Source organism: Motacilla alba, chromosome 3 (genome assembly GCF_015832195.1).
Source record: "Motacilla alba alba isolate MOTALB_02 chromosome 3, Motacilla_alba_V1.0_pri, whole genome shotgun sequence".
In the NCBI taxonomy this organism is placed as follows: domain Eukaryota; kingdom Metazoa; phylum Chordata; class Aves; order Passeriformes; family Motacillidae; genus Motacilla; species Motacilla alba.
In genome coordinates this window covers 81,038,848-81,066,686 of record NC_052018.1, presented here as the reverse complement: position 1 = coordinate 81,066,686, position 27,839 = coordinate 81,038,848, and the positions used below count along the sequence as shown (strand labels likewise).

Sequence of the window (27,839 nt, the reverse complement as noted above, 5' to 3'; positions counted from 1 at the left end):
TTTGGAAACCTTAAATTGCTGCATTTTGTGTTTCTTAAAAAAAAGATAATAAAAAAAATCCTGTGATTTATTTGCTCTGTTAACTGCTGTGATGAAGGTGATCCCTGAAGTCTTCAGCACAAGCTTGGTAACAGATGACTTTGTCAGAGCCGTATATTGGATCTGTTACAAGTAAATGATATATGACTTGGTCAGATCATGTTTATCTTGGATTTCTGTTCTCTAGTAGTGGAAATTTTGTTGCACAGTCTTTCATGTGATTATTTAATAAAGACAGATATACCAGCAGTATGTGGAACACATGCACTAGTGTGCACCAAACATTAAAGGCCTAATTTTCTCTAATTTAGAATCAAGATTTTAATTTAAATCTCTTGACATAGGAGTTCTTAACTGTCAGACAGGAAAATACTTGCCATGAATTTTATGCTGTTTTTTGTAAAGCCCCACAGTTCCTTTTAGGCTGATGGATCAATTTCTTCTGAAAAACAGGACGTGGACTGGTCCTGGGCTCCTTGCTCTCTGTTTCTCAGTAGTGGCTGTTTTGCACTGGACTTGGGATGAGCACTGCTTTGGTTCTTAGTTACTTATAAAAATATAACTAAAAAAGAATAAAATATTAATTTTGCATTCAACTTGGAAAATTTTCATTTTCTTTGTTTGTGTGGCTAGCCCAAGGGAAAACAGCAGGACAATGTTTGTGAGCCAGGCAAATTGGCTTTGTTCTTTGAATTTGTGAAAGAAATACTTAGGTATTGAACAAAACCAGTTGCAGTACCTGACCTGCTTAGAGATTCGCCAGCTTTTTTTTTCATACTTGACAAAGCAAAGCTTGGAGAAACAGATGGAAAATATCTTGGGAACTGGAATGAATATAGCTTTTGGTAGAAACCAAAATGTGATTTGATCTAGTAGCCTTTTTTCCCCTATTATTTTAATTCTCAGTATTGCATTCAGGGAACAAAATAAGTCTTCCTGTGGGTTATTCATCACCTGTAATTTTCCATAAGTGTTTCTCAGAGTCTCCTGGAGTAACTGTATTTGTTTCACATATCAAAGGAAGTGAGATCAAATCCTGTTATGGTGTTCTTTTCCATCAGGTTAACTGAGTTTTCTCATTTTAGAATTAACTTATGGGGGGATGGGCAAAAAAGAAGTAATATCCTATCAGCAGTTTCTTGGATCTTGATATTCAAAATTGCATCTTGCAAAGACAAAATAAGAAAAACCTTAGAGAAGATGAGACATGAGAGGCATCCCACAAGTATTATGGGAGTGTAAATGTGCTCAATGTGAATGTTACACTTAATGGGTTCAGGCAAAGAACCTTGCCTGTGTAATAATGTGTCATTCCCGACTCTAGTCCTCAAGCTGTCCATTACAGAAGAAATTCTATTGTTTCTATAGCCATTGGAGGGAAAACTGGCCATGCACAACCCCTCTGACCCGTGACTACCTGGGAACTGCTGCTTTCCTTTCCCCTTCCCTATATAGTCAGAAATACTAAGTGATTTTAGTTTGAATGAACTTTTTGTGGGATAGCACCATTGTCAGAGGAAACTTGATGTGGAAAGTGCTTGCTCAGCCTCCATGGGGAACGTGTTTTCCTGGAGTCTGAGGTGCAACTTGTGGGAAAGTAGATTCTTGAGAGAAAAAATGTGTTGTCAGAGTATTTGGTTGAGTGTATTTGTAACTGATAGGTTCAAATCAAATTGCCTGAGTGAGGCAGAGTGGTCATCACAGGACTTAGGAGAAAGTTTTCCATTTTAGAACCATTTTGTATGAGGAGATTAAACTTCTCCCTGGGCAACTGAGTATATTGCTTGGTGGTTGAGACCGTGGTATTCTGCATAAGAGTTTGATGGTAGGAAACAGCCTATGCCTTACACAAACATCCAGAATTTTGTGGGGTGACGACACAGAAGATAGAAGCAAAATACTGTATTTCATAGGCATTTATAACAAGAATTAAAATATTCTGACTCTTAAAATCTGGAGAGATATTCTCATTCCGTTGGATTAGCACTGGCACAAAGACATTCTCTACAACATCAGGCCAGATTTTGGTGTCTGAAACGTCGTAGTTTTGGCAATGCATTTTCTGTGGAGCCCACTGCTCTGTAAATGGGATTGCAAGCTCTGCTCCTCTGCATTTGTCCTCCAAGCATTTTGGATAGGCGTTTTGGTGGGTGCCTTATAGATCCTGATTGTAGAATCTCTCTGCAGGAAGTTGTGGGAGAAGTGGTTTCAAAAAACAGTGACATCAGCAGACAAGTAAGGTGATTATTTCACTATTAACCAGCCTCTTTGGTTATTGGCAGCAGTGTGAATTTATCACTGACTTGGAGTTGCTGTGTCTCCTCTTGTAAATCCCATTCTTGGGAAGCACAGCAGCCTAGATTTGCCTCTGGCTCTGGTCACTCTTGTGCTATTCTTGTGGTTATGAGAGAAGTCAGAGGGCTGGAACAGAACACGCAAAGCAGAAATGCAGACATAATTTTAAAACAGCTACTGCTGAATACTGAGATGCATGCAGAATGGTGGTGGTGGGGTTGAAATTGCAGTTTCACTGTGGGAGTCTTGTTGAGTTTTCTCAGTGATTGGACAGCTGCCTGTTGCTGAAGAACTGGGGCAAGGTCCCCTGCCCCTGGAGGCTAAGGCGTATCTGCAGGTGGCTGGGCTGTGTTCTGCATGTGGTAGAGAATAGATTCCAGGTACTGGAATCTCTGTGCTGCTTGTAAAGTACCTACTTATCTCGGAGTTGATGGTAATTCCCCTCTGTTTCTAAAAGTGAAAGTCTGGTTAAGTTTATGGGAACAAACCTCAGAAGCTGGCTTTTAGTTAAAAAAACAAAAAAACGACACCCTTTTACAGCTTATCTTTTTGTTTCAGAAACATGTTTTTGTACCCAGTTTTTTTCTTGCAGTTGACAGACAATCAGTAGCTGCCAGATGCTAATGAAATTGTAAGGAATGGAGATGCTGGAATGGCATCCCTTTGGTACAACTAGTGTATTCCAGGGGCAGCCATAAATGCAATCTATCAGAAGCAGGGAGCCATTTCACTATAGCACAGATGGCTAAATGCAGCTGGGAGAGAGGAGGGGAGAGGATAAACCCCACCTGAGGGCTGACAGGGGACTTGTGAGCATTGCAGCCTTGCAGCTGGGATGTAGGATAGGGCAACTTCAGAGATGTGACCTGTCACGAATAATGCACCTGGGTGGGATTTACAGCTCTGTATTTGTCTGCCCAGATATGTGATGTTCAGGTTTCTCTGACAAGGTGCCTGGCTGAAAGTATTTTTATTGTTTAATTTTAGCCTTTTGTTTTAAGTGTGTAGGACAGTGTATCAAGTACTCAAGTAGCAGAGCTACCACTATGGCCAAATTCAACTAAATTGTTAAGGTAAGAGCTTGAAGGTCAATTTGCTGTCTGCTGACCTCCATTCTCTGGAGTGTGGTGGTATTTTTGGGTGGTTTCTTTTGTATTTTTCCTCTTGAGTGGCTGAACTCTGTTGGGGAGGAGCCCGGGGCTGCAGGTGTCATGGTGCTTAGTAACAGAAGCTCTGCATGTGAGAACGGGAGGCTGTGAGACCATGGGTGCTGAGCTGGCAGTAAAGGTGTCCCTTAGGAAAGTGTTGCAGGTTGCTTCTTCCTGACTTGTTGTACCTCTACTTTTCTCTTCTCAGTACCATTTAGGTTGCCCTGGTGCTATGTTGTAGTGCACTAAATAGTTAGTTGTTGTATTGCACTGGGTGATTTGAAATGTTATGTCCCATGGATTGTACCCTTTTTCCCTCATATGGTGTGTTCCATTCACTCTCCTGCCCCACACCCCTGGTGGTCCGTGCCCTTGTAGCCCCTTCCCTTGCCCCTCCTCAGTGGTCTCCCATTGGCTGCGGCCCTCCATCCCTGCTCCCTTTCCCTTGGGTATAAATGTTCTCTGGGATTGGACCACTTCCTCTTTTTCCACCTGGGTGGTCTTCCATACAGATGTCCCTTTCCAGTCAATAAAACAGGACATTAGAGCCACGTGGAGAAAGAGCGCTTCTCGTCTTTTGCCTCGTCTATGTAATATCCGTGCGGGCAGAGTCCTAAACTAGCCGGGATTGGACTTTACAGCCCGCAAACCCACGGATATTTCAGTGCTATATTTAAAGAAATGAGGGAGATAAGATTTTTAACTTCCCGACTTTTCTGGTTGTGCTCTCTGTTCATAAGGACCTGAAGATGAGTGGAATCTTGATTCCTAGTGTTATAGGTCACCCTTCTGCTCCTTAATACTACTGTTCTTGCACTAGTGTGGCAAAGATGATAGGCTTAGGTTGTAACGTGTCTAAAACTGTGGTGCTCATATTGCTGTAGCTAAATACGCCATTGCTTATAGACAATTTCAGTTTTAATTCCTTTTCATCAGATATTCAGTGGTGACCCAATATTCAATAGCATATGTGGGCATTTCCCCCCCAGTATACAGGATCCCCATATTTTTTCCCATCTGAGTATTACCTAGACAAGCTGTTTCTAAAATCAGTTTCTGTACTTTGTCCAGGATGTAGGCAGCACTGGGTTTTAGGCTGTGTATAAAGATGCTTATTAAATGTGGGTTTTTTTTCCCCCCTCTTTCTAAATGTATTCCACTGTGAAGTTGAATTGTTTAAGAGCTGCATATAATCTGAGAAATTACACCGGAACTGTAGAAACAGAATGTATAAGAGATGTAGGCCGAAGTTCAGTTGTACAGCCTGTGCCCCGGGGGCCAAGGAGGCTGATGGCATCCTGGCCTGGATCAGCAATGGTGTGGCCAGCAGGACCAGGGCAGGGATTGTCCCCCTGTACTGGTGAGGCCTCACCTCGAGAGCTGTGTCCAGTTCTGGGCCCCTCACTGCAGGAAGGACATTGAGGTGCTGGAGAAGGTCCAGAGGAGGGCAGCGGAGCTGGTGAAGGGTCTGGAGCACAAGTCCTCTGAAGAGCAGCTGAGAGTGTTTTGCCTGGAGAAAAGGAGAGATCTTCATGAGAGATCTTGTCAGTCTTTACGACTGCTTGAAAGGAGATTGTGGTGAGGTGGCAGTGGTCTCTCTTTCCTAGTAAAAATTGACAGGACAAGAAGAAATGGCCTCAGTCTATGCCGGTGGAGGTCTAGGCAGGAGATTAGGAAAAGCTTATTCACAGTATTGGTTGACAAGTACTGGAACAGGCTCCCCAGGGAAGCAGTTGAGTCATTGCCCCTGGAGGTGTTTAAAAGATGTGTAAAAATGGTGCCTAAGGATATGGTTCAGTGGTGGATTTGGCAGTGCTGGGGTAATGGTTGGACTCCATGGTCTTGAAGGTGTTTTCCAACCTAAATTATTCTAGGATTCTAAACTCTCTGTTAATCTGTATCAGCACTGTAGCTGTCAGAAACACATTTGTGAGGGCAAGCAGGTCGTTAATGAATTTCAGATCAGGAATTCACAAGTCTTTCTTCTTTTTGTAGGTAGGTGCTGAAGTCCCAACAATTCTAAGGGTCCATTCTATAAATGATGCTAAAGCCAAAGAAGTTTCATTTTACTGGAGAACCTTGATAAATTGTTAATGTGCTGCTTCTGAGAACAGGAGTGAAAAAGCTCCATTCAGGAAGATATATTGCTTTCAAGGATAAACCCAAAGAAAATCAATCTACAGCCAGCAGAAAAGGCCACTTCCATGTTGGTTGGAACTCTGTTTATTGCAGAAATCTTAGCCACACTGGTCTGGAAATTGCTGTAGATGTGATGTTCAATTTTACAGTAATTTTTTTGTTTGTTTTTATATACACTAGTGTTGTTTGCATTACTGTTTTTTGATTATCGTGAGGGTTTTTGTTCTATGGGAAGGTGTGTGTGTGGATTGTTTGCATTTTTTCTTCTTTTATACTCTTATATAACATCTGTATTGCTTGGTGTTGTGCTTTCACATCCCAAGGAGCCACCATTATTTCATAAAGCAGATTTGTGTGAGAGTATTGTTCATTTCAGAATTCAGAAATCTATATCTAATTTTAACATATTTACATTTTTGTCTGTATTTCTTTCATAAATTAAATGGCTTTAGTGTGAATTAAAAAAGTACAAAGAACAAACATTCAGTTCTCTGATAGCTCAGTATTAACAGAATAATCTTGAAAGCATCCTCCTACCCTAGCTGAAGACAACTGATGCCTTTTACAGGATTTGGAATGTATGGATTTGGTTCCTGACTCTGCAGAGGCCCTCAGTTTAACCTGGTTGTGTTCCCTGGATGCTTCTTGGGTATAAATACACCTGCCACAGACAGATTCATCCTCTCAAGAGAGTGATGGTGCTCTTTTCCTGTACCTGTCATTACTTAGACCAGAGGGGCAGGAATGACTGACTGTGCTGTATTTACCAGTATTTTACCGAAGGGGAGTCCAAGGTTGATATTCAGTCTGTGGGCTAATGGGGAAGAGAAATTACAAATGTAGTGTTCCTCTGTCATCTCAGGGGTGCTGCTACACTTCTGTTATTCGTGTTGGTTATTGTAAACACTTTTAAAGGTATGTTTTTTGGAATAGCCTGGTCATTTAGGAGCTGCATGAGGCCAGCCCTCAATCACCCCATTACCCTTTGTTCTTTTGAGTAGTAGATGGAATTATTCTTTAGTGCCTAAGCTGATTTAAATGAGGAGAGCTAGCAGAAATCGGATTTCTTTTGTACTCAAGGTGAGAGTAAATTGCCTGTTTGTGATTTGTATTTGACAGTACTGTATGATTCTTCAGAACATAAATGTGTGCTTTATGTGGTGATCTTAAGAGCCCCTTTATCTTGGTGATGTTTTTCAAAGTGAAGAAATGGTCTGAAAATTGTAAGGTAAGAGTCTAAACGGAAACAAAGTGACATGGTCTGTGGAGTTTATCTAGTCGTTGACTGATTCATCAAGTTTAATCTATGCGTCTCTTCAAACTGCCTGTGGGAGTGAGGAGTATAGTTTTTCTTTTATGCTGTATTATTTTGTGACATTTTCTCACAATTTGTGAGTACTTTTCTTTTTCTTGTATTTCCTGTGAACTTCCCTCTGCATAGATACTATTTGGAGTGTTCATATGGAGTGTCCATACTTCTGGGAGAATGCAAGCAAAGCTGGTCAAAGCAAAGTCTTTACCCTCATGTTTAGGGAATTTCAGGATGTGTGTACTAGGAATCCATGTAAATAAATCACCAGCAACAATTTTACTTCTTCAGTGGAGAAAATGACTTGGAATGTATTTCAGTATTTAAGCCTTGCCAAACTCCATGCGGTATAATGCTTAGTCAAACCACTTGATGTATTTAGGTATTTTTGTAGCCAGTGAAGGAAGGCACAGTCCTCAAAAGGTGACTTTACTAACTCAGACACACTTAAAGGTGACCTGTTTTCCTCCTTTAATGTGTACTTAGGCTCAAGTGGTGTATCCCATCTTTGTATATGGCTCTATGATGCTGTTCAAATACTGTTCAGATATGAACTGAATTGAAATCTTTTGCATAGTATTCTCTTTTCATGCCTGATGTTACCTTTGGATATATGGCTGTGTCAGTGAGGAGCTGTTAATACTCTTGGTTTTGTCTTTTTGAGGAATGTGTAATTGTCAGCTCTTCAGAATAGGTTGAAGTTGTGTTACAGAACTATGAAAGTCACAAAAAATTCAACTGCACTTGTAACTGTGTCCCAAAGTCTGCCAAGTGTGTGGATTCCTGTAATTTAAAGATCTGGTTCTCAGATTCCACATGGATTCCCAAGACAAAAAGTGTGCTTGCACCAGCAAAAACCGGTTCCAGGTATTTGTCTTTTAGTAGCACTAATAAAATCTTGTCTCTGAAGTAGTTGGACTTGTCATTGAGAGATCCCTAAATGAGGGATCCTGACCTTATCACAGATTCCAGGTCAGGAAGGCTAATGTTTTCTATGCTGAACTTTTTATGTGATGAATGAGCCTTTCCTTGGTCAATAAAGTCTCACTTTGCTGACCATTTTGATTTTCTTTTCCATTTGTTTCAACTGCCTGCATAAATTCCATTTGCACTGGCTTACTCTGTCCTTCTCATCATGTTGAGTTTTTGGTCTTGGGCTCACAGCCTGCTTCATAAGATGTGCTAAATCTTATGTTGGATGGAGAAAAGTGGATATCTCATCAGCTCAGTAAGGGAGTCTTGGTAGGGGAAAAAAATTAATATACTCCCTCCACTCACACTAGTGCTAGTTGATCTGCCACCTGGGCAGATCTGGCTTTCAGGTGGGGTGTAACTGCTTCTAGTTTTGTGTTTGGTATCATGTCTCTCTGTTCCCTGATGGCTGGGCTTTGGTCACTTGGCAAACACAGTGATGATCTGTATGGTAACAGACAGGAGAAGGACTTGCAGTGTACCCTTGCTTGTCTGTGGGTTTGTGAGAAAATTTTAGGGAGCTCAAAGCAGAGAACAAATTTATTTTTTCTTAATTGCGAGTGCTAATTCAGTAGAGGAAGTAGCAGAATTTGAGTGGTATCTGTTAGCTAGTCTGTACTGCATGGAACATAGCTTGAGGGGCATAAATCTGTACCTTGAGTTTTTGTGTATACCTTAAAGATTTAAATTAGGCTTAAAAGGTGAAATGGAAATGGCTATGTGTAAAGAAATGTGCAATGCACAGCGTTCAGTCTAATGCATTTCTGCTATTGCAGAAGCATTTCTGCTACTGCTCAAGCCTAGCTCCTTGGCAATGCAACCTGCTCTCCCCTCTGTGCAGTGACTTCCAGTGAAACAGTGCCAAACTTGGAGTGCTCAGTGAGTGGGCTTAGCATAACTGAACTATTAATTAAAATTCTGGAATAGAAACTGAATATCCAAGGCTAGTCAGAGTGAAACTACAAAAGTGCATATTTCTGATTGAAATGTAGCCCTTATGCACCTAGCTTGAGAGTGAGTCTCAGTAGAATTCATTGCAAATCTCCCTGTAGCCTGTTTCACATACAAAGTAATTTCTTTGATTTGGTTTTCTCTATCTGAATATATTGTGATTTGTGTGGTTGATGACTGTTGGTCTAAGCACCTGGTATGTCAAAAGAAGTGTTCAGACTCTATTTTATTTGCTTCTCCATCTGGAGAGAAGATGAAAACTAACAGTTTAATTTTAGAGCTGAAAGATGATTGCATACTGTAGTGGTGAGTGGAGTAGAATTCAGGCAGAGCAAAATGTCCAAATAGCCACTTTCATAATGTCTGCTCACTGGTGTTTGTGTTTCACTTCAGTCAACACCTTCCATCTGTTAATGTTTCTCCACCATACCTAAAAAATATCTGTTAAGTTTTTATGTGCACAGCTAAGCTGGCAGGATGTTGGTCAGCAAAAGTCAAAATCTTGAGCAGTAGCTCTTTCAGAGTTAGACCTTTTCAAATTATGCCTCAGTTGAGAGGCTGATATTCTTTAGCTGTTTTGAAGAAGTGGATGCTGAAGGAAAAAAACCCAAATAACTCGATGGTGTTAATTTGCTCAGCTATTTGGTCAAAGGTTGCTTATGGAAGGAAAACATAGTCAAAGACAATGTTCCAGAAACTTGCTTTTCTGTTTGTTCCTTTTGAAAGGGGAAAATAAAATGCACCAAGAACCAATTTTTTCTTTATTTAAACTTCTCTAATTTTAAATGAGAACTCTATTTTCTCAATTTTTCTGAGACAGTTCCTTCATGGTACCTGCTGTGTGCTGTGTTTGCTCATAGTTGTTTGAAGTGCCATATACAAAGAAATCTTATGTTTTATGGAAGGACTTCTTTTTAACTAAAAAAAAGGCTGGAAAGAAAGTGAAGTTGTTGCATGTCTCTGCAGTACTTATAGAAGAGTGAAGAGTAAAGGAAAACTTTGTGACTGTGTATGGAGGGAAAATGGAAAGATGCAGTCCTAAAATTCAGTACTAATGGAATTAGTGTGAGCAAGACCAGGCCCTGAGTGTTTTAAAGGATATACAACACTTAAAAGAGCTAAAGACCTGCTCTTCTGACTGCAGTAAAAGTTGTTTATCATTAGAGGCAAAAAAATTGGACTCCTTCTTGCTCTTGCAAGATTTAGTTTCTTTTGGTTAGTATTTTACATTAAAAAATCTAATGTGTTTCAAATTAGGGTAATTTGAGGTTTTGGATAGGAGCTCTCCAATAAACATAATCAAGAAAAGATGTTCCATGGAATAAGTTGCATAATATCTGGGTTTGTAACTGTGTTTTACTTCCCCATCTGCCCCACCCAACCAATACCAGAAGAGTTTACATTTATTTTTAGCTTTACAGGGTTTCTATTTTATTTTTTCTAGTCACTTACATATCACAGTGGTATCTTGACTTCTGAAAAGTTTCAGGCAGCTGGAAAACCCTGAGGAGCTCAAAGGGACAGGAGAGTGTTGGGGGGATGGCAAAGAAGGGAGAGGGGGCTGGTTCAGCACCCACAGCTCTACATCTGCATGGTGCCTCTGTGCTCTCCAAGAGCAGAATTGAGAGGGTGGTATTGCAAACATCTGAAAACTGAATTTTGTACTGGCATCAAAGCTCAATGGTCCAAGTCAGGGAGTTCCTCAGCTGTGAGCAGGGTGCTGTGGGTCTGCAGCATGGCTATCCAGACACCATGTTTGCTGGCCAAGCCTTTGTACAGCTCTGTGGTAGCTGTGACACACATTTACCTCACATAGGATTTTTCTGCACATAGGACTGCTGTGATACCATTTAAAATTATCATCTGGGCTGTTTCTTATACTATTTACTTCTGTTTTTAAACTTGTTTTAAAATTAAATTGTCTTTGTAGAAGGCAAAGGAACAACATTTCTGTAAGTTACTGCACACTCATAAAGCCATTATGGCTCAAATATGTCCCTCCCTGTGGAAGTCCCTTTACTGCTTTGTTGGGGTACATGAAGAAGCACTGGGCTGCAGATTACTGACTTCACCCTGAAAAATTCTTTCTGTTTTAGACATTGCTCATAGTGACTTAGGCAACCTGCTTGATGGATTTATCTCATGAGTGATGTACTAAAGCTGCAAATGAAACGTGACATAGGAATCGCTTTCCTGAGATGAGACCTAAAGACATTTTAATGCATTGAATCAAGAATAGGCTTAAGACTTAAGGCAGTGTCCCAAATCTGTCAGCAGGACCATAGTTGCTTCCCACCCAGGCAGAGCATGTCCCAGGGCTGCAGGGCACTGTTCTGCACGTTTGCTCCTGCTTTGCAGTGTGCCGCAATCTATTTGACAGTAGACTTGATCATATGAGCCCAGTTTGTATGTGTACAGTAGGTGATTTCTGCTGTGTCACGGTAAAGGAAGCCTGAGGATTCCCTCATCTGAGGGAGTAAGGGAGAAGGGCTTTCAAAAGTGGTTGCAGTAATGTGTAATGCATGTGTACAGAAATGGGGAATCTCTAGCAATCATGTCCCAGACGGTGACTTGAACATCTGTTCTGCCAGGTATCATAGCCCACTCAGATCTGGATTGCTCCAAAAGAAATGAGGAAAAATGTCAGGAGCTTCCATCTGAACATCAGGAAACACTTTCACCATGCAGGTGACTAAGCACTGACTCAAGTCAGGGCCCAAAGAGGTTGTGGAGTCCATTAGAGATGTTCAAAAGGTATTTGGACCAGACCTGGTCCTAGGCACTCTGTTTTAGGTGGTCCTACTTGAGCAGGGAGGTGGTATAGAGATCACCTTCAGGAGTCCCTTCCCAATTCAGCTGTTCCGTGACTCTTTTGCTTTGCTTCTCTTACTGAAGAGTCTACAAGTACTCTTGAATCAGCCAGTACTGGGGCCCTGGGCAAGTAGAGTGTAGGAAGTGCATGTTTTGCAATTTCTGTTTGGGGCTGATTTTGAAAGAAGGGGTCAGAATTAGTTATTCATTGTGTTGCGAATTTTGTCTCGAAGTTAAAAATGCTTCTAAATGTCGTTGAGAGAAATAACTTGGGCTGTCTTCAAACCTTTGAGATTTGTTTTTGTCTTGCCCTCTGAGAGCTGACTTTGTATGCTATTAAATAGCAAAGGCACTTTTCTGTGTAGATTTTTTAAAAATACCAACATGGGCATGAGGAAACTAGCCATAACAAAGTTCAGGAGAGAGGCATTTCAGTGCTTATTTGTGTGGAAGAGGGCTGCAAACACCTTATGGGTCTGATATGTCTGGCATTGCTGCCAAGTTATAAGTGTGAAACCGATTTCGTACAAAGCCTGGCTGGGAACAGGGGCAGAAGGTTGGGTGGGGAATGAGAGGTTCACATCTGTTGTGGAAGATGGTGTAGAATGTTCTAGCTGTGCAGGTATAATTCTCTCTAGAAATAAAATGAACTTAATAAGTAGCAGTGTATTCAATGTTTATTTTTTTTAAAGCCATAAAACTCTGAATATATACATACACATGTCAGATTTCATTAGTTATATTTGCAGTGGATACCAACTGATGTCTCTGTAATCCTTCCCTTTTCCATGTCCCTTAAGTTTTGCATAATAAATTCAGAAAATGCTACAGAAGTGGATGCCAGAAAAGGTCTCTGGTGAAATTTTGTGAGCATGCCAGAAAACATTCTATGGATGGTAACTTGGGACAGTAAGTTAAATTATAATACTAAATGCAGGGTTTAGTTGAGAACACGAAAAGCATTTAAAATTAGGGGAGGGAGGGGGATTTGAACTTCCCTGTAACTCCAGACTGCCAGTCCCTTTGGTAATCAGTGGTCCTCAATGGGGACTCTGTAAACATTAATAAAACAAAAAGATCCCAGTGTTCTAGTATCACATCTGGAAAACCCTTGAAGACCTTATATGCAGCTTGTATAGTGTTGATGATAAAATAAGTTCAGACAGATACTGTGAGCTGGAGCCACAGTTCTGGTTATTAATATCAAACTGTACAAATGGCTGCAAAGATGGCTAAAATGTTTGTAATTTAAAATGTCAAATAATTTGATTGTGCAGTGCAACTATATACCCATCTCTACAGAATTGAAGTATGGGTGACAAAAAATCTACTCCACTTTACAATGTACTAGGTGGAGCCACTGTGTGCTTCTAAAGTGGTTGGCATGTAGGAATCAGGTCCTTGCATGCAGCTTCCAGCTTGCAAATGCAGTTTGTTCTTCCAATGGGACACAGCTCGTGTTCTTGTTAGCTTGAGTACTGCAGTATTCTAGGGTTCTTCTGCCTGTGTTACTTGCTCATAAGAAAAAGTAAATACAAACTAAGAGTGAATTATTGTAGGGCAGTCTCTAACTTTTGCTCAGGTCCTGAATAGAAGGGCTGACAATGGACAATCTGTTTCATTTTTGTAGTACATTAATTACTTGGTGGCTGCTTTTTTCTATTTTTCTCTTTTCCCATCTGCTGCAGTCAGCTGGACTTTGGGGCTACAAGAGACGGCTGCTCTTGCACACCTTCTGCATGAACTGTAGAGATTGTGTCTTATCTTGCCATGCAGGAAGGTGGACAATGCAGTTTCTGACGAGATGGAGATTTTAAATCCCAGAAGTGTGACATCTGTGCTGAGTGGTGTGGCCTAAAGGGTGCAGCTCTGTGGAGAGAACGTCCAGCTGCCTTAGCAGTCTGGGAGGATCTAATGGTCCTGGTAGAATAGCTCTGCAGCTTAGAATTGTAATAAACAACCTCATGCTTGGCAGTTTTTCTTTCCAAGGTTGTTTGCCTCCCTGCCAGGTGTCACTGCTCAAGAGTCCCTGCTGCTCCTCATGGTTTGTCTAAGGGCTGTAGGCACCAAGGTCTGGGATGCAGACACTGCTGTGGGACCTGGCTGGAAAAGGGTTCATTGGCCATGCTTTGGAAATCTGGCCTAAAACCACAGTTTTAGGCACCTTTAATCCCTGCTGACCTGCTCAGGCTCCTTCAGTCCCCTCTCAATCTTACCTCCATCTCAGTGCAGCTCTTCTGCTCCAGCACTAGAAATAGAAATAGTGAGATTTGATGCTAATTCAAATTATGCTCCTTAGCTAATTCATTATGCTCCTGAGCTTGTGCCTCATCTCCTTCAGGGAAGAATAATCTCTGATGGGAACTGTCTGGGTCTGCCTGCATCAGGAGGAGTAAAGTTGCATATGAGAGATAAATAGAGACTAGTAGTAAAATGAGAACCAAGCTCTGGAAATGAAACTAAGGAAAATAAGGTAATGCAGGGGTAAGAGAGCTTTCTCACAATTGTTTTCTTTCTGTAGCTTTCAGCTATTCAGACAAAAGTAAATTTAAGCCAGTAAAATAACAACTCCTTGTTTCCCCCGTCCTTGCAGATGATGTTAACACTATTGCCTTTGTTTGTTTGTTTAGTTGTTTTTTTTTTTTTAAATCTAAATCCAGATGTTGGTTTGTCAATAAATAACAAAAATCAGTTTTGTTTTTTTTTTTCAGGTTGCATGAATTATGCATGTATGTAGATTTTAAAATGTGTTTACTTAATCAGTGGTCGCTGAAAATCCTAGAAAGTACTTTAAGAGGCCACTGGGTTACTCTGCTGATTGTAAATTATTTTTAGTTTAGAAGATATGTCTAGATTTTCTTCAGTTGGGTTTGATTCCTGAATCTAAGACCTGAATCAGTAGTGGGAAAACCTGGAGTTTGATTTAGAGAGTTACTCTGTAGATTAATTGTGGGAGGTGCCCTTGGTGAGAGGGGAGAGAGAAGAGCAGTGTCATAGTGGCAGGGATTGTTTCTAGAACTATTAGCTTTGTTCATTCAGATGTAATTCCTGTTTCCCTATGGATAATGCTCTGGGTGCACAAGAAGTCCTGTATTAATCTGAAGTCATGATCAGTGTCTTTTAATCTTTACAAAAGTTGGAAATCCATACTGCTCCTCACTGGTTAGAGAGCTTTTCATCTGAAACTGTAACCTGAGGTACATTGTATTTTGTTTAAGGCTGGCTAATGTTACCAGCCTCTACTGGAATTTTTTTCCCCTCCTATTTTTTTTTTTTTTTTTTTTTTGTGTGTGTGGCTCACTTGGGGACTATTTGGAAAAAGATTTGTAATCTTATCCTTCATCAGACCACACAAGTCAAGAGGCTGATCCCCTCTTGGGCTTGTCAGCAGTCAGCTTAATCAGGACAGAGCGTGAGCTGTGGTGGGAATGGGTTGGACATGTTTTTAGCCCACACTTGTAGATCGGTGTCATGGGGGGCCAGCAACACTGAGCTGTTTGGCAGTGAGGACTCATTATGTGCCTGTCCCCTGTGGTCCCTCAGCAAGGGCTTGAGGCTTCTGTTCCCGGTGAATGGATGTGGGGAGGGGAGTGCTTGGCCTCCTTCAGCTGTGAATGCTTTCATTGAGACCTTGGTGAGAACTCTTTCCAGCTGAGCCCTGTTGCATCCTTCAGCATTTGAATTGCTTGGGACTTTGTGAGGGTGCAGAGGACGGGATACAGGCTGTGGCAGCCTGGGGTTTCACAGTATGAGTAATTTTGAACAAACCCAATAGTTCTGCACTGAAACAATGCCTACTTTTTGAGTTTGTGTTCTTCTTTTTCTAATAGGTGACAAGAACAGCAGGTTATTAGCTGTACTCTAAAGCTCTCCTAATCTGTCTGTAAAGATATATATTGAAATAGAACACTTAGCAGCCTGAAGAAGCACAGTGGTAAATGTTGCTTGCTTCTGGCTGTGAGTGTTCAGAAGCAGCAGTGGCCTTAGGGGGCTGTCTGTGGCCCACAGCATCATGTTGTACCCTAACTGCTTCAGTTGGCTTCAGGTTCATGAAGGCTTCTTCTATACCCGCATCACCAGCAGCCTGGCAGCCAAGATGGGCTCATCAGCCTCTGGACCCAAGCTGGTACCTTCCCTCAGGGCAACCCTTATATCACACAGCTGCGTCAGCTGAATCAGTGCTGGTGTAGTAGGTGCCTTTTGGATCACTTGGCACAGAAGCAGCCAAATGCAAGTTCTGCAAAAGCCATGGTGAGTGGAGTTGGAGCTCTCTTCTTGTCATGTAGAGCCACACTCAGCAGCCCGGCAGCTTCCATCCTGACCACAGCTTCTTGTCTTCCCCACACATCTTCCTGCACTCACCAGCCCCTCAGAGCCAGACTCTAGCACCTACTCTTGGCACAAAGTACCAAAACCTATGCAATTCCTGCCTCAGCAGATGCAGGCAGAGTCTGCTGAATTGGAGCTGAAGCATATGCTGAAATACACACATGAGTTTATAGTTTGGGTGGAAACTCACACAGTTGACACACAGTCACACACTGACATAGTGTCATGAAATTTAGCAGGTATGTTTGCCGCAGACTTAAGAAAAACAGGCTGTGTGTCATAACACACTTTCAGCCATGTGTGTTGGCATGGCTAAACAGTGCAACTACCCCAAGGCTGGAGAAAAGAGCTTTGCCTGGAGAAAAGGTGTCCTGTGCATGGCAGTTTGTCCTCATGCTGTATGTAAGGGAGTCGTGACAGAGTTACTCAGTTTGCCCTGAAAGTAGTTCAGAGTCCTGTTACTTTAATGAGTTTCTTCAGGATTTTGTTTTTTTCTCTTTCTTCTCCTTTGCATATCACAAATATTTATACTGTGCTAGTAAAACATAAGCTGATCTTGCAGCTGGAGTGGAAATCTGAAAACAACTTTGCTCATGAAATTTTTCCCAGCTGAAAAGCTGAGGTGTGCTCCTGTCTCTTGCCCTGTATCCTAGGTGGAATAAATGTTCTTTCATGGCTGCTCTAATACTTTTAGATTTGGCTTTATGGAAGTTAGGGGCACATAACACCCTCCAAGGTAGATTTTAACTTTGCTGGTGCATTTTTGTTTGTTTTCTGTCTTTAATATTTCATGTGAGCATAAAAATGGTATCAATATATCTAAACTCTTGTATATGAGAAATCTGTAGATTAATGAGATCAGAAGGGATAAGAGAAGTGTACATGCATATACAAATTTCACCTCCAAAGAGAAGTTTTTGATGTTACACCTCATTTTGGATGTTCCAGGGATCACAGACAGTAGTTAGAAGTGATTTCATGTGCACAAAAGAAATTAAGCAAAACCATAATTAGACAATTTGGTAACTAGATCATTAAGAAGGTCTTAATATAACGGTGGTAGTGGAACAACTATAAATACAAATCTATATCTGGTTCTTGTCTGGTATTACATCAAAGCTGAGGAGCTTTCACAAGCAACCATAAGTCTCACTGAGATGGTGTAAAACTGTTAGAATTAAATTTCACTGGGTTGCACATTGGGATTTTTCTTTTCTCAGTTCACAGTATTAATAAAAACAAACCCAAGTACTAATAAAAAATAACAAATAATATTATGCATACCCAAAGTGGTAAGTATGGTGCCAGTTAACCTGAGCTGGGATTCGTGTGCAGAGTGAGGTGGTGTTACAGCAGAGGGGCAGGAGAAGGGTTGGAGAGTACCTGCTGCTTTTGGGAGCTGTGTACCTGATGAGCCTGGTGAGCCTGAGGCTGGGCTCCAAAGGGCTGTGCAAGCCAGGAAGGGAGCATGGCCATTGTATTGCTGGCAGGAAAGGAACAGGATGGTGGTGCTTTTCCATCTATGAGGTAAAAAGAGGATTTCCAAGAGTCTGAGTCACTGAAATGTAGTTTGATCTTGGACACGATGAGAGTTTGCAGAGTCCTGATGCAGAAGGAAACAGAACAGCCCTTCTGTCGGTCAATGGCTTGGGGTGAGAAGGAGGTGATAATGATACCAGACCAAATGTTGCTGAAGGGGAAGGATTTGGCAGTGAGACTATGAGAGCCTGTATGGCTAGACAGCAGCGGACTGCGGCTGCTTGTGGAGCAAGTGCCTGTCAATACCTGGTATGTGGCCACTATTTAAAGCAGCAGCCCACTGCAGGCCTGGTATGTGTCAAAGAGGATGTTTCAGACAGGTGGTGTCAAACCTCAGTGTTGCTTACAGGATGCTCTTATGTAACTTCTGTCCATCCAAAATACACAGCAAAATAGCATAAAGTATTTTGGGAAGGCAGGGTGGCATAGAACTCATTGATAGGAAAGTTGTGATCTTCCTTCTAGGTCAGCAATTGTTTACCCCATCAACAGACCTTCAAATTGCTTGTGTCAGAAATTAGGAGAAAAAAATTCTTTCAAAGGTCATTGCCTTGATTTCTTCTCTCTCCCTCCTTCATCCCCTTCCAGTCTCACCATCAGCTTCAAGTAGGTATTTTGTCTTTTTCTTCTGTAGTCCAAAGGATTGTACAGTCATCTTAGGAAAGTTCTCAGCATCTCAGGATCTCCTAATTAACCCTCCAGCTTTCTCAAGGCCTACTTGCTTGATCCTGGGTGCATTCCCTGAAGGAACTAACTTCTAAAGAAGGTGTGTAACAGCTCTGTGAAGATGGAGTTGCATGTTTAGTTCAGTTGAGATAAAAAACTGATGGAAGTCCCTAGTCAACAATATAGTGTGAGATGTGACTGCCACTGAGTGGTAGGAGCAGGCTTGTGTGCAGCTTGGAATGCTCTGCATTACAAGAATTTGAGAATCAGTGCAGAGAGGAGACTCATTCCTATTTCCAAATTAAATATTCTTAGCAATGTTTTCTATCTAATGCAAAGCTGAAACATAGAGAAGAGGCAAATACATGTCAGTTTTTCATATGCTTCTGACTGTGGATGTGCATGGGAGAGGCTTTATCATTATTGTGATGTTGTCTTCATCATCTCCTTTCCCAGTGGTCAGGAGCAATATTTATTTTCTTGTTTCCTAGGTGGCATGCAGATAAGCTCCATCTGATTTGAATAAAGTGGGCATAGATTTACTTCTACTTGCTAAGATTAAGGTTTCATGGGTTGCTTGGTGTTTTCATGTTCAAGGACATGAAAGAGGATCAGTTTAAAGTGTGAATTTCAAATAGCCCTGTTAAACTGCACCACTTCAGGTTTGAACTGTGATTAGTTCTGTACTAAGACTTGCAATGCTCTAATTCTAATCAGTCCATATCCTTGACATTCCTAACTCCTCTCCAGTCAAGCTGAGATGGGCAGAAATCTGATAGCAGCAGAAAAGAAAGTGGAAAAGAGAACCTGAATGAGCGTTACTTCAGGAGAGCATATTCAAGATGAATGAAAGGTAGCTTTGCTGCACCTCATTGGAACCTCAGTATGAAGTGGATGAAATGGTGATATTCTTTCCAAAAGTCAAGTGAATTAAAACAAACAGAAGAACACAATTACCCATAATGAAAAGGAAGTTTTGCAAAGGCAAATTTTTTTAGCCATTGCATAAGCCACCAACAACTGTATGAATCTGTTGACTTTTTTCCTTTTTTTGGTTATTTCTTCCATTCCAAAACAGTGGTCTTGCATGCAGTTTAAAGATAATAATGCTCCTTAGGGAGGAGAGAAATGCATAAGAATGAACTGCATAAGTGGTTTAAAAAAGCAGGATACAAAAGTTATCTGAAGAGGAGCAAAAGTTTTTGGTTCTCTGATGTCTGTTGATTGTAGATGTGCTGAAGCTGAATAGATTTTTTTACATAATTTTACATATTGAATAGTTCTTTTGAGATTGCTAAAACATGGAATAAACCCCACAATCATCTCTCTAATGATTGTTCGCTTAAAATAAAAGATTGTCATGTTGGAAAAGCAGTTACAAGTGGTTTTAGCTTGCCACAAACCTCTTTTAAATCAGGGGAACAGTAAGCATATAGGTGTCACAAATACTGTCCTGACCTTCTCATTTAGTTACCCCACTTCAGGTATGACAGCTTTTTGGGAAGTCACTGGTTACTGTGTCAATAGTGGCTCAGTGCTGGCATTTATGAAAGAACTCTAATGCTTTTCTCTCAGGAAAAGCAAGCTGAACTTAGAAAATTTGTGTGTCAGAAGAAGAATTGCTGCTGGTTAGAAGAATTGTAGCCTGGTTACTCAAAGAGGTTCAAGTGATCTGTTGATTAGATGTTCATCAAGGCTTCTAATAATGGGGAGGTTTGAAAGGGTCAAAGAAAAACTAATGTTTTCCCAGTATTTTAGCTTGTCAGGCCCATGTAATCATAGGTCAGTCATGCTTTGTGCTTATCCCGGATGAGCTTGAAAGGGTGGGTAAAAGGATATCAACTGCGCAGAACAATGTCTTTGTGAATGGCATCAGTGGGATTTTATGGCAAAAAGGTATAATATTTGCCACTATGGTGAAGAGGGAGAGTAACATTTGGTTAATAAGGCTAACAGTTTGTAAGCTCATGAAAGCATCTAGTCCTGACAGTAGCTGGGTCAAATTTGTGGCTGGACCTCAGTTGTGTGAAGAGGCAGCAATAGCCGCTGACTTCTGATAGGTGACTGGAAACCTGAGCAAAAATGCTTCTGAAATACATCTGGGCTCCATGCATGACACTAAATTGCTTACGGCAATGATGCACAAAAGTACCAGGGGATCAAGGTGAACAATCAGTTGAACACAAGCTCATAGTGTGCTCTGGTGGCTAAGAAAGCAAATGCAATCTTTCCATATCCAGTCAGGAAAGTAGAATGCAAAGAAAGGAGAATAGAGCTGCTGCTTTTTCTAGCATAAGGGTTGAGGTTTCTGCAATTCTGAGTTTGTTTCTATTCTTTGTTCTGTCAAAAGGGTGCTGACAAATACTGCCCTTTCAGCAACAGCTGAATTTGTTTGCCACATAACTGTGTAAGGATCTTCCCTCCAGGAGACCCTGTTATGGTGTGGCCAGAGATATAGCAGAGCTCTAAACAACTGCATAGCAGAGTTCTTTGGTCAAGTCTTGGATTTGCACCACTGAATGTGTATTTAGATTTTCCTGCTGCTGTTTCATCTCTTCTTCCCAACCCAATTAAAAATCTGGCTGCTGCCTAGCTATTGAATGCTAACACAAACACCTGTGTGCCAGATGTGTACAACTGTAACTCCATCAGCAGAACCATGAGCCAGTCCATGGAGCAACTAGAAAACACCTTTTTTTTTTTTCCCCTCTTCCTTTTTCTGTCCCATTTTAATCCTCCTATTTTCCCAGGGTTTTCTGTCTTCTGCTTCCTGCTGCTGTGAGTTTGTAAGGTTAGCCCTGCTCAGACTTTCTGTCTCTTTCAGATAAGAAAATAGCCTAAACCAAAGAAAAACATTTTTCTGGCTGCAGAGTGGCTGGTTAATACTGACAAGTGTTAAATTAGACAAGTCCAAATGTCAGTTGTATGTGCCAGCTCAAGAAAAACACCTTGAAATACAAATGTTGTGAGGGTTACACCAGACAGGATTAAGACTTCATTTTTGAATTTCCCCTCTTTCTGAAAAGAACTGGTCTCCCAGATGTATTTTGGAGATACTGACTGTAGGACAGGGTGTACTCTCATTGCCTTTTTGAAACGAAAGGCTCAAGTCAGCAGCAGAATGTTCAAGTTTGACAGACAGGAATGGCAGTAGTTAAAGAAGTGAGGCATAATAATACTGCTGAGGTTTTTACTGCAGTTGGTAAGAGAGTGCTTTTACAAGGGCTTTCTGGAAACAGGCTAATGTAAAAAGGCTTTTTCTTATTCTGCTGTGCTTTCCTTGTGACTACTCTCTCTATTGTCCTCAAGTGGAGTAACAGTGGGGAATGTTGCTGCTAGGGAAAGGAGAGAGTTTCAGGAGGAAGAAAGTGAAATATGTTCTTTCCTAGTAGAGGAGATGGTTTCATTTGCTCAGCTGGGAGTGGTAATGGATGGCTTATTTGAAGGTGCCATGTTGGGTGTGAGGGGTGACTTCCGTGCAGGGAGGGTAGGGAGAATGGCCTTGCCCAGAGAAGGTGTCAGTTGCTGTGGGCAGAGCAAAGAACAAGGGAGGCCGCCTTACTGCCCCCTTGGTCTTGCCCATGTGCAACCTTGGCTTTTATTTACCAGAAGACCACTTGTGCTAGCGGAGATCCTGCCAACTGAAATAATTCAGATGATTCAATCTTTACTGAATGAACTGATGTTTTATCCAAGGGCTCCCAGCTCAGTTTGATGGTGCAGTGCTGCTAATTTAGAGTCATAGTGTATGTCCTGTCATGCTTATTTGAAGAAAGCCTCCCACTGACTTCAGTATATTTGGACTTACTTTTGCTTTAACAGAAATGGTGCCATTGTAATCATGAAGAGCTGTTTTTTCAACTGTTTGGGCTCTGGAATGCTGCAAACAGAAAATCTCTCAAATGTAGCCTAGAAGATGATAGGATATATTTAAGTTAGGATGCAAAGTCACTTGGACAGTAGCCTAAGTGCCTATGAAAGGTAAATTACAAGTATAATCTCTTTATTGAGCTGGAAAGTACACCCTCAAGAGAGAAAGGAGAATGGAGAAGATTTTTTTCTTTTTTTTCTATTTCTCTCCCTCTTCCTTTATTCTTAAATAGAGAACAACTGTTGATGAACAGGATTGTGTTTAGAGCAGAGATGTTTGCACAGTCATGGAATAATATGGGTTTTTTTAATCAGGGTAAAGCCTCCCTCCTACTGAGGTTTCTTAACTAGTTCTTCTACACCCAGCCTGTGGAGTGGGAGAATCTGGAAAACGCACTCCTTCCTGGGAAGAGCTTTGATCATTGCTTTCCTCTACCTCTCCCCTTACCTTGTGTGATGGCTTACTTACCAGCAGTCATTTCTGCATGGACCCTTTCACAAACAAAAGAAGTCCATGAGTCTTCTGTGAGCATCTTCAAGCAGAAGCTGGCCTCTGTGATTTAGTTAGTATTGACTGCTTTGTCTTTCTGTGAAGAGCAATAAGTAATATTGGTGTTGAAGAACACAATTTGTTCAAGAAGGTCTTGAGATCCATTGTATATTTGATTTTACTCTGAGGTATAGACGTAAGGCTACCATGTCTAACTTGCACAGGCTGCCATTGACCAAATAAAATACAGTTATGTATGAAATCTTAGTGAGTATGACCTATATTAGTATCTGCCTGCTGTATGCTTGCAGAAGAGTAGGATGTGTATGAGGTATTTGTATATGAATCTCTGATCAACTAGGTTCCATGTAAAATGTAAAAGTGCAGATTGTTCATCTTATTTCTTGTCTGTCTCTGTGTCCACCAGCTGAGCTGGTCCTGCTTGTGTCTCCTTGTGAGCTTTGTGTAAATGTATGTGTGAAACAGAGGGTGCTTCATGCTGGAAGTGGTTATTGGCTTTCTCTCCTGAGGAAGATGGGCAGGCTCTAAGCTCGATGGCAGGAAGGAAAGGATTTATTCTCTTTGTCATCTGCTTTCCTAGTGATGGAGTTAGAACACTGTGAACACTAAACAGCAAGGTGCAGATTTATGAAGGGGTATGAAACAGGTGGAGGATGCTTCTGCACTACCTTGTCATACAGTAATCATGCAGTTCCTTTTCCCCCGTGAAGTCAGGACTGCATTTACTCTGGTAGAGCTGTTTGTGTACTTCAGTGTTTCTTAACTAGTGCCCATTCTCTGTGTATGTTTTCACTGGGTAAAACAAGAAATCTTCAGCTCACCTATGATAGGTCTCTAACACGAAATTTCCTTCCATCTTCTTTCTTTCCCATGTGGGTTTTAAATTCAGGAACAAAGACGAGAGATTAGTCACTATCTTGGTGTTTACTTGACCTTGAGGACTCAAAGGTAATGTGAAAAGGCTTCTTGCAGAATACTCAGTGTGCACTCTGTTTAGTTTGCTGCTTGCCTTGTGCATTTATGCAATGGTCTGTGTTGTGGCTGATGTCCTGAAGCTTTCAGACCTCTTACATGCCTTCATTTGTTTATTATAGGAATAGGAGTTTACAGTAATGCTGTTTATACTAAAGTTGGGTGAACCATTGCAGCCAGAAGAGAAACCATCATGAACCTTTGCCCTGAACTCAAGGCAAACTCGCTTGTGATTTTTCAAGTTCTGTTTCAGTTTTCAGTGTCACTATGCTTTGTTCCATCAGGACTGGAAACGAGTGCCAAAATATAAGTGGTATTTTCAGTGTCAACCTCAGATTTCACAAGCAGATCTGCTCCTGTGCCAGGGTGTGTGGAGTTTCTTAGACCTCACATGTTTCACTGGAGACTATAACCTTCTTCAGCTCCTGCTGCTCTGTGCAGCTGGCTCAAAGCATTTATCCAGCGAGGCTTGCCCATCACTTTTGTATGGGACAAGATATTGGTCCTTGAACTAATAATCATTCCTAGGGGAGTGTGTGCAGATGATTGTTTGCAGATGAAATACTGAAACAGCAAGTGTAGTGCATCTGCTCTTTGAGCAAGGGCATAGGGGTTGTTCAGTTGTGGCCTCTTCCCTGCTAGATATGTTGTAAGGCTGTCAGCCACTTCTGTGCAATTATAGTAGAGCTGCCTAGCGCAGAATAAGGAAGTAAACTCTCTAGGCTCTACCAGTTTTGTTTTGAGAACGAACTGTGACTAATGTCCTTCTGGAAGCTGAGTTTATCCAAATTTATTTGCTGTCCCACAGACTTTTCTGTTTCATATCCTGGATTTGGATCCAGTATTGAACTATCCATCTAGTAGATTATGATAGATTAGTAGGGCCAATCTTGGGAGTAATCAATTCAGATTGTGCCTGTTTCTTCTTTCTGCTCCTGAGGAGGAACAGTCTGCCTTCTTCTCTCCCTCCTTCTCTCTCTGTGTTTATTGTTGTATCACAGAACGTTCTGATGTTTGTTTTAACACTGAGATGAAGCTGAATTCACTGCAGTCCAGCACTCTTTAAAGTTGGTGTGCTACTTGAATATTTACATCATGCTGACATTTGCTTATGTTAGAGAAGGCTTTATTTCCTTGGAATATTTATCATAGTATCCAGAAATTTCCATGTTCCAACTGCTGCTGGATCTGAATGTTGTATATAATTACCTGGGTCCAAGCCCAGTTGCTTTGGGGAAGTTAACTTTCAAAGAACAGCAGCCACCTCTGTGGCACTTGCCTAGCTGAAGGAAGAGCTGGCAAGGATTTTTCCTGCACTGATGTGGAGCAGCCTGAAAAGAAGGCTCATACCTCACTTCAGCTATATAGGCAGCTTTGTCTAGCTCATTATGGGGAAAATAGAGGATCATTTCCTGGCACACCTGGCATCAGGGAGTGGATGCCTCTATCTGATGTGATCTGTTGACCTAGTTATTGTCTGGGATGGAAAATGTGATTTGACATATTTTGCATCCTGTTTTTTCCCCCTGATTTCCACTGGTCCCTTTCCCGAAGGGTAATGGGGAAGGGTTGGTGCAGAATCCAGTTCCTGCCTTCCTGACACACTTTGATGCTCTGACCCCCTTTCTGTGTGGAATAGAAATGACCAGCTTGAGGCTTGATCAGACCTCAGCCTCCTGTTGTTTCCCATCAGCTTATATGACTCTCCTGGGCTTCTGTGGCTGGAACTGCTCTTTTGCTGCTGTGCATAAGGAGGCACTGTGATTTATGAATCAATTAATCACTGCATGCTGAGGAGCTGTTCACGGTAGTTAAACAGTGAAAATAAAATGCTTGAGTCTATAATAAAGACGGATCATAATGAATATGACCCTCTACCAATGAATTCTCTCCCTTTCTGTATTACATTCCCTATCCACTTTCCCAGCACAGCCAAACTACCAAGACATGAAATTTGTCTATCTCAATGCATGGGGTTCCTCAAATCACTTAATTACTTGATAAGAATGCTGTCTATTTGTGTTTTTTTTTCCCTCACACAGACATGCACTCTCTGATTTTGCTGCTAAAGCTGTTAGAGCCACAAAGATGAAGAGAAAAAGATTCTGATACTCTTGATTTTAAAACTTTTTGACCACTCATAAAAAAATCCACCAGTAAGTCTCTAAAAATTAGAGGGGGGCAGGTGAAGTCTGTCCTGCCCGATCTGTAAAACCACAGAAATGTGGTGTGAAAATTCCAAGAAATATTTCCATCAAATAACTGTCACTTTTTGCTCTGTGCAGTGCACATATCATTGCTGTTTCTAAAACTGTGTGCTACTGTAAGAACCAGGCCAATTTGGTGACAAGCCTGCTTTAAGATTGCAGTTTGGCTTCACGATTTGCACTTCAGTGATGGCACTGAGATCAGGGTGCATGTTGCCCTGTAGGCAGCACCACTGATGTTCAAATATCTACCCATGAGGTAAGGCTGAGAGACAAGAGGCTTTAAACCTGATTATGTGGTTTTGCATCAGAACTATGCTTTCAGACAAGAAAATAATTCTTTACAGATTATTAACTCTATACATGTTGTATTTTTAAAGAAAATTTTTACTTTGATGTTATCAGCAGATACCCAAAATAGTGCAAACCACCACAAAAAGGTGGTTTGTTTTCATTTGTTTTTTTTCTTTGTTTTTGTCTGGAAAGTGTATTCATGGTAAATGACTTGATCAGCTATTCATCTGTTTTGAATTCTGAAAAGGATTTTTGAGAGAGTGGCGGTACTTTTAATTTTTTTTCTGCTGTCTTTGAAGTGTTAAATTTTTGTTTCAGAGTATTTCCTGGGTTTTCTGAATACCAAAAGCTGAGGTTGATGAGTAGATGGATTTGTGAAGCTTGCAACAAGTCCACTGGCTATAGTGGAGTTGCTCTTAATTTCACCTATGTAACTAAGAGCAGATTTCATTCAAGCCAGAAATTAGGTGCAGTGGTGTGAAGCAGGTTAATTCCTTTTCTCTGCCATGCATTGAAGCTTGCAGTGGATTTATAATATTTGCCACTTATCAGTAAAAGAATTTTTCCTTTCCAACACAATCTAGTTTCTCAGTTTTGTTCAGCTCTGCTGCTGGCATATGTTGACTATATCTAATGGCTTTTGTTTGCATTCTAAGCTTATCTCATAAATTTGCTTTTGAAATGCGGTTATAATGTTTCACTGTGGTGACTGTGGTTAAACATTTCTCTCCTGTCCCCCCTTACCCTTCTCTGTTTGATTTTTAGGACCCAGGTTTCTCTTCGGTGATTCACGAGAAGCTCCAAGTTCCCAATACCATTCGTAAGGCGTGGAATGAGAAGGACAACAGATGTGATGTTTGTGCCACACACCTGAACCAGCTGAAGCAAGAGGCCATTCAGATGGTGCTGACCTTGGAGCAAGCTGCCAACTCAGAACATTATGACGCCTCACCAGGCTCTCCCCCACCTCTCTCCAATGTCCCCACGTTGGTGAGTCCCCGGCACATGGGCAGCCTGCAGCCCAGGGACTGGGCATACGTGCCGGCTCCTTATGCTCCATCTAATTATACAGGCTTTGTTGCCAACAAACACAGTGGAAAACCCAACAGTCTAGGAGTTGGAAATGGGGTGGAGAAAAAAAATGGCTCTCCTGGACACCAAGCCAAGGTCAGCTTTCAAATGGCCACCAGCCCCAGCAATGGTAATGTTCTCAACTCTGTGGCTATCCAGGCCCACCAGTATGTTGACGGCACCTGGTCTTTGTCAAGAACGAATGGAGTCACTCTCTACCCCTACCAAGTAAGTATTTTCAAATAACAGAACATACTTGTTTCCTTCCCACTGAAGCTGGCAGGGGCATACTAACACTGTTTGCTCCTGTGGGGTAGGAGTTGAGCTGCCTGTGTAAATGACCACTAGGATGGGTAGTGCTGTAAATCACTGTCTCCCTGACAGGGGATTGAGTTGGGGGAGACGCAGATCACAAGCAGTATTAATGAGAATACCTTTTATGAATTCAGCTTTTACTGATAGCAGAGCTGAGCTGTTGTTTTCAATGGCAGAGAAGTAATCATACAGTATTTTCAATTACTTGCTCACACAGTCCTCACTCACTTTCACTCAAAATACTCAGTCAGAGCAACAGCTGGGAGCCAGCCACACTTGGTTACTCCCAAGAGGAAAGTGACACTACTGCACCAGTGATTTCTGAGCTGGTATTCAGGAAGGATCTGGATGATCTTTTATTCCATCCTCTGTGTGTGTGATCATTTGGGTACATAGAGCCG

General features: G+C 41.4%; 1 protein-coding gene across 2 annotated transcripts in view; it reads left to right on the top strand.

Moving 5' to 3' along the window:
- KIF26B (kinesin family member 26B) overlaps positions 1 to 27,839 on the top strand; it is a 276,539-nt gene that overhangs the window by 58,892 nt on the left and 189,808 nt on the right. For both annotated transcript variants that reach the window (XM_038130583.1, XM_038130584.1), the window contains one exon: positions 26,818 to 27,351. In XM_038130583.1, coding sequence (XP_037986511.1) covers positions 26,818 to 27,351 — 534 coding nt within the window. The remainder of the gene's footprint in view (positions 1 to 26,817; positions 27,352 to 27,839) is intronic.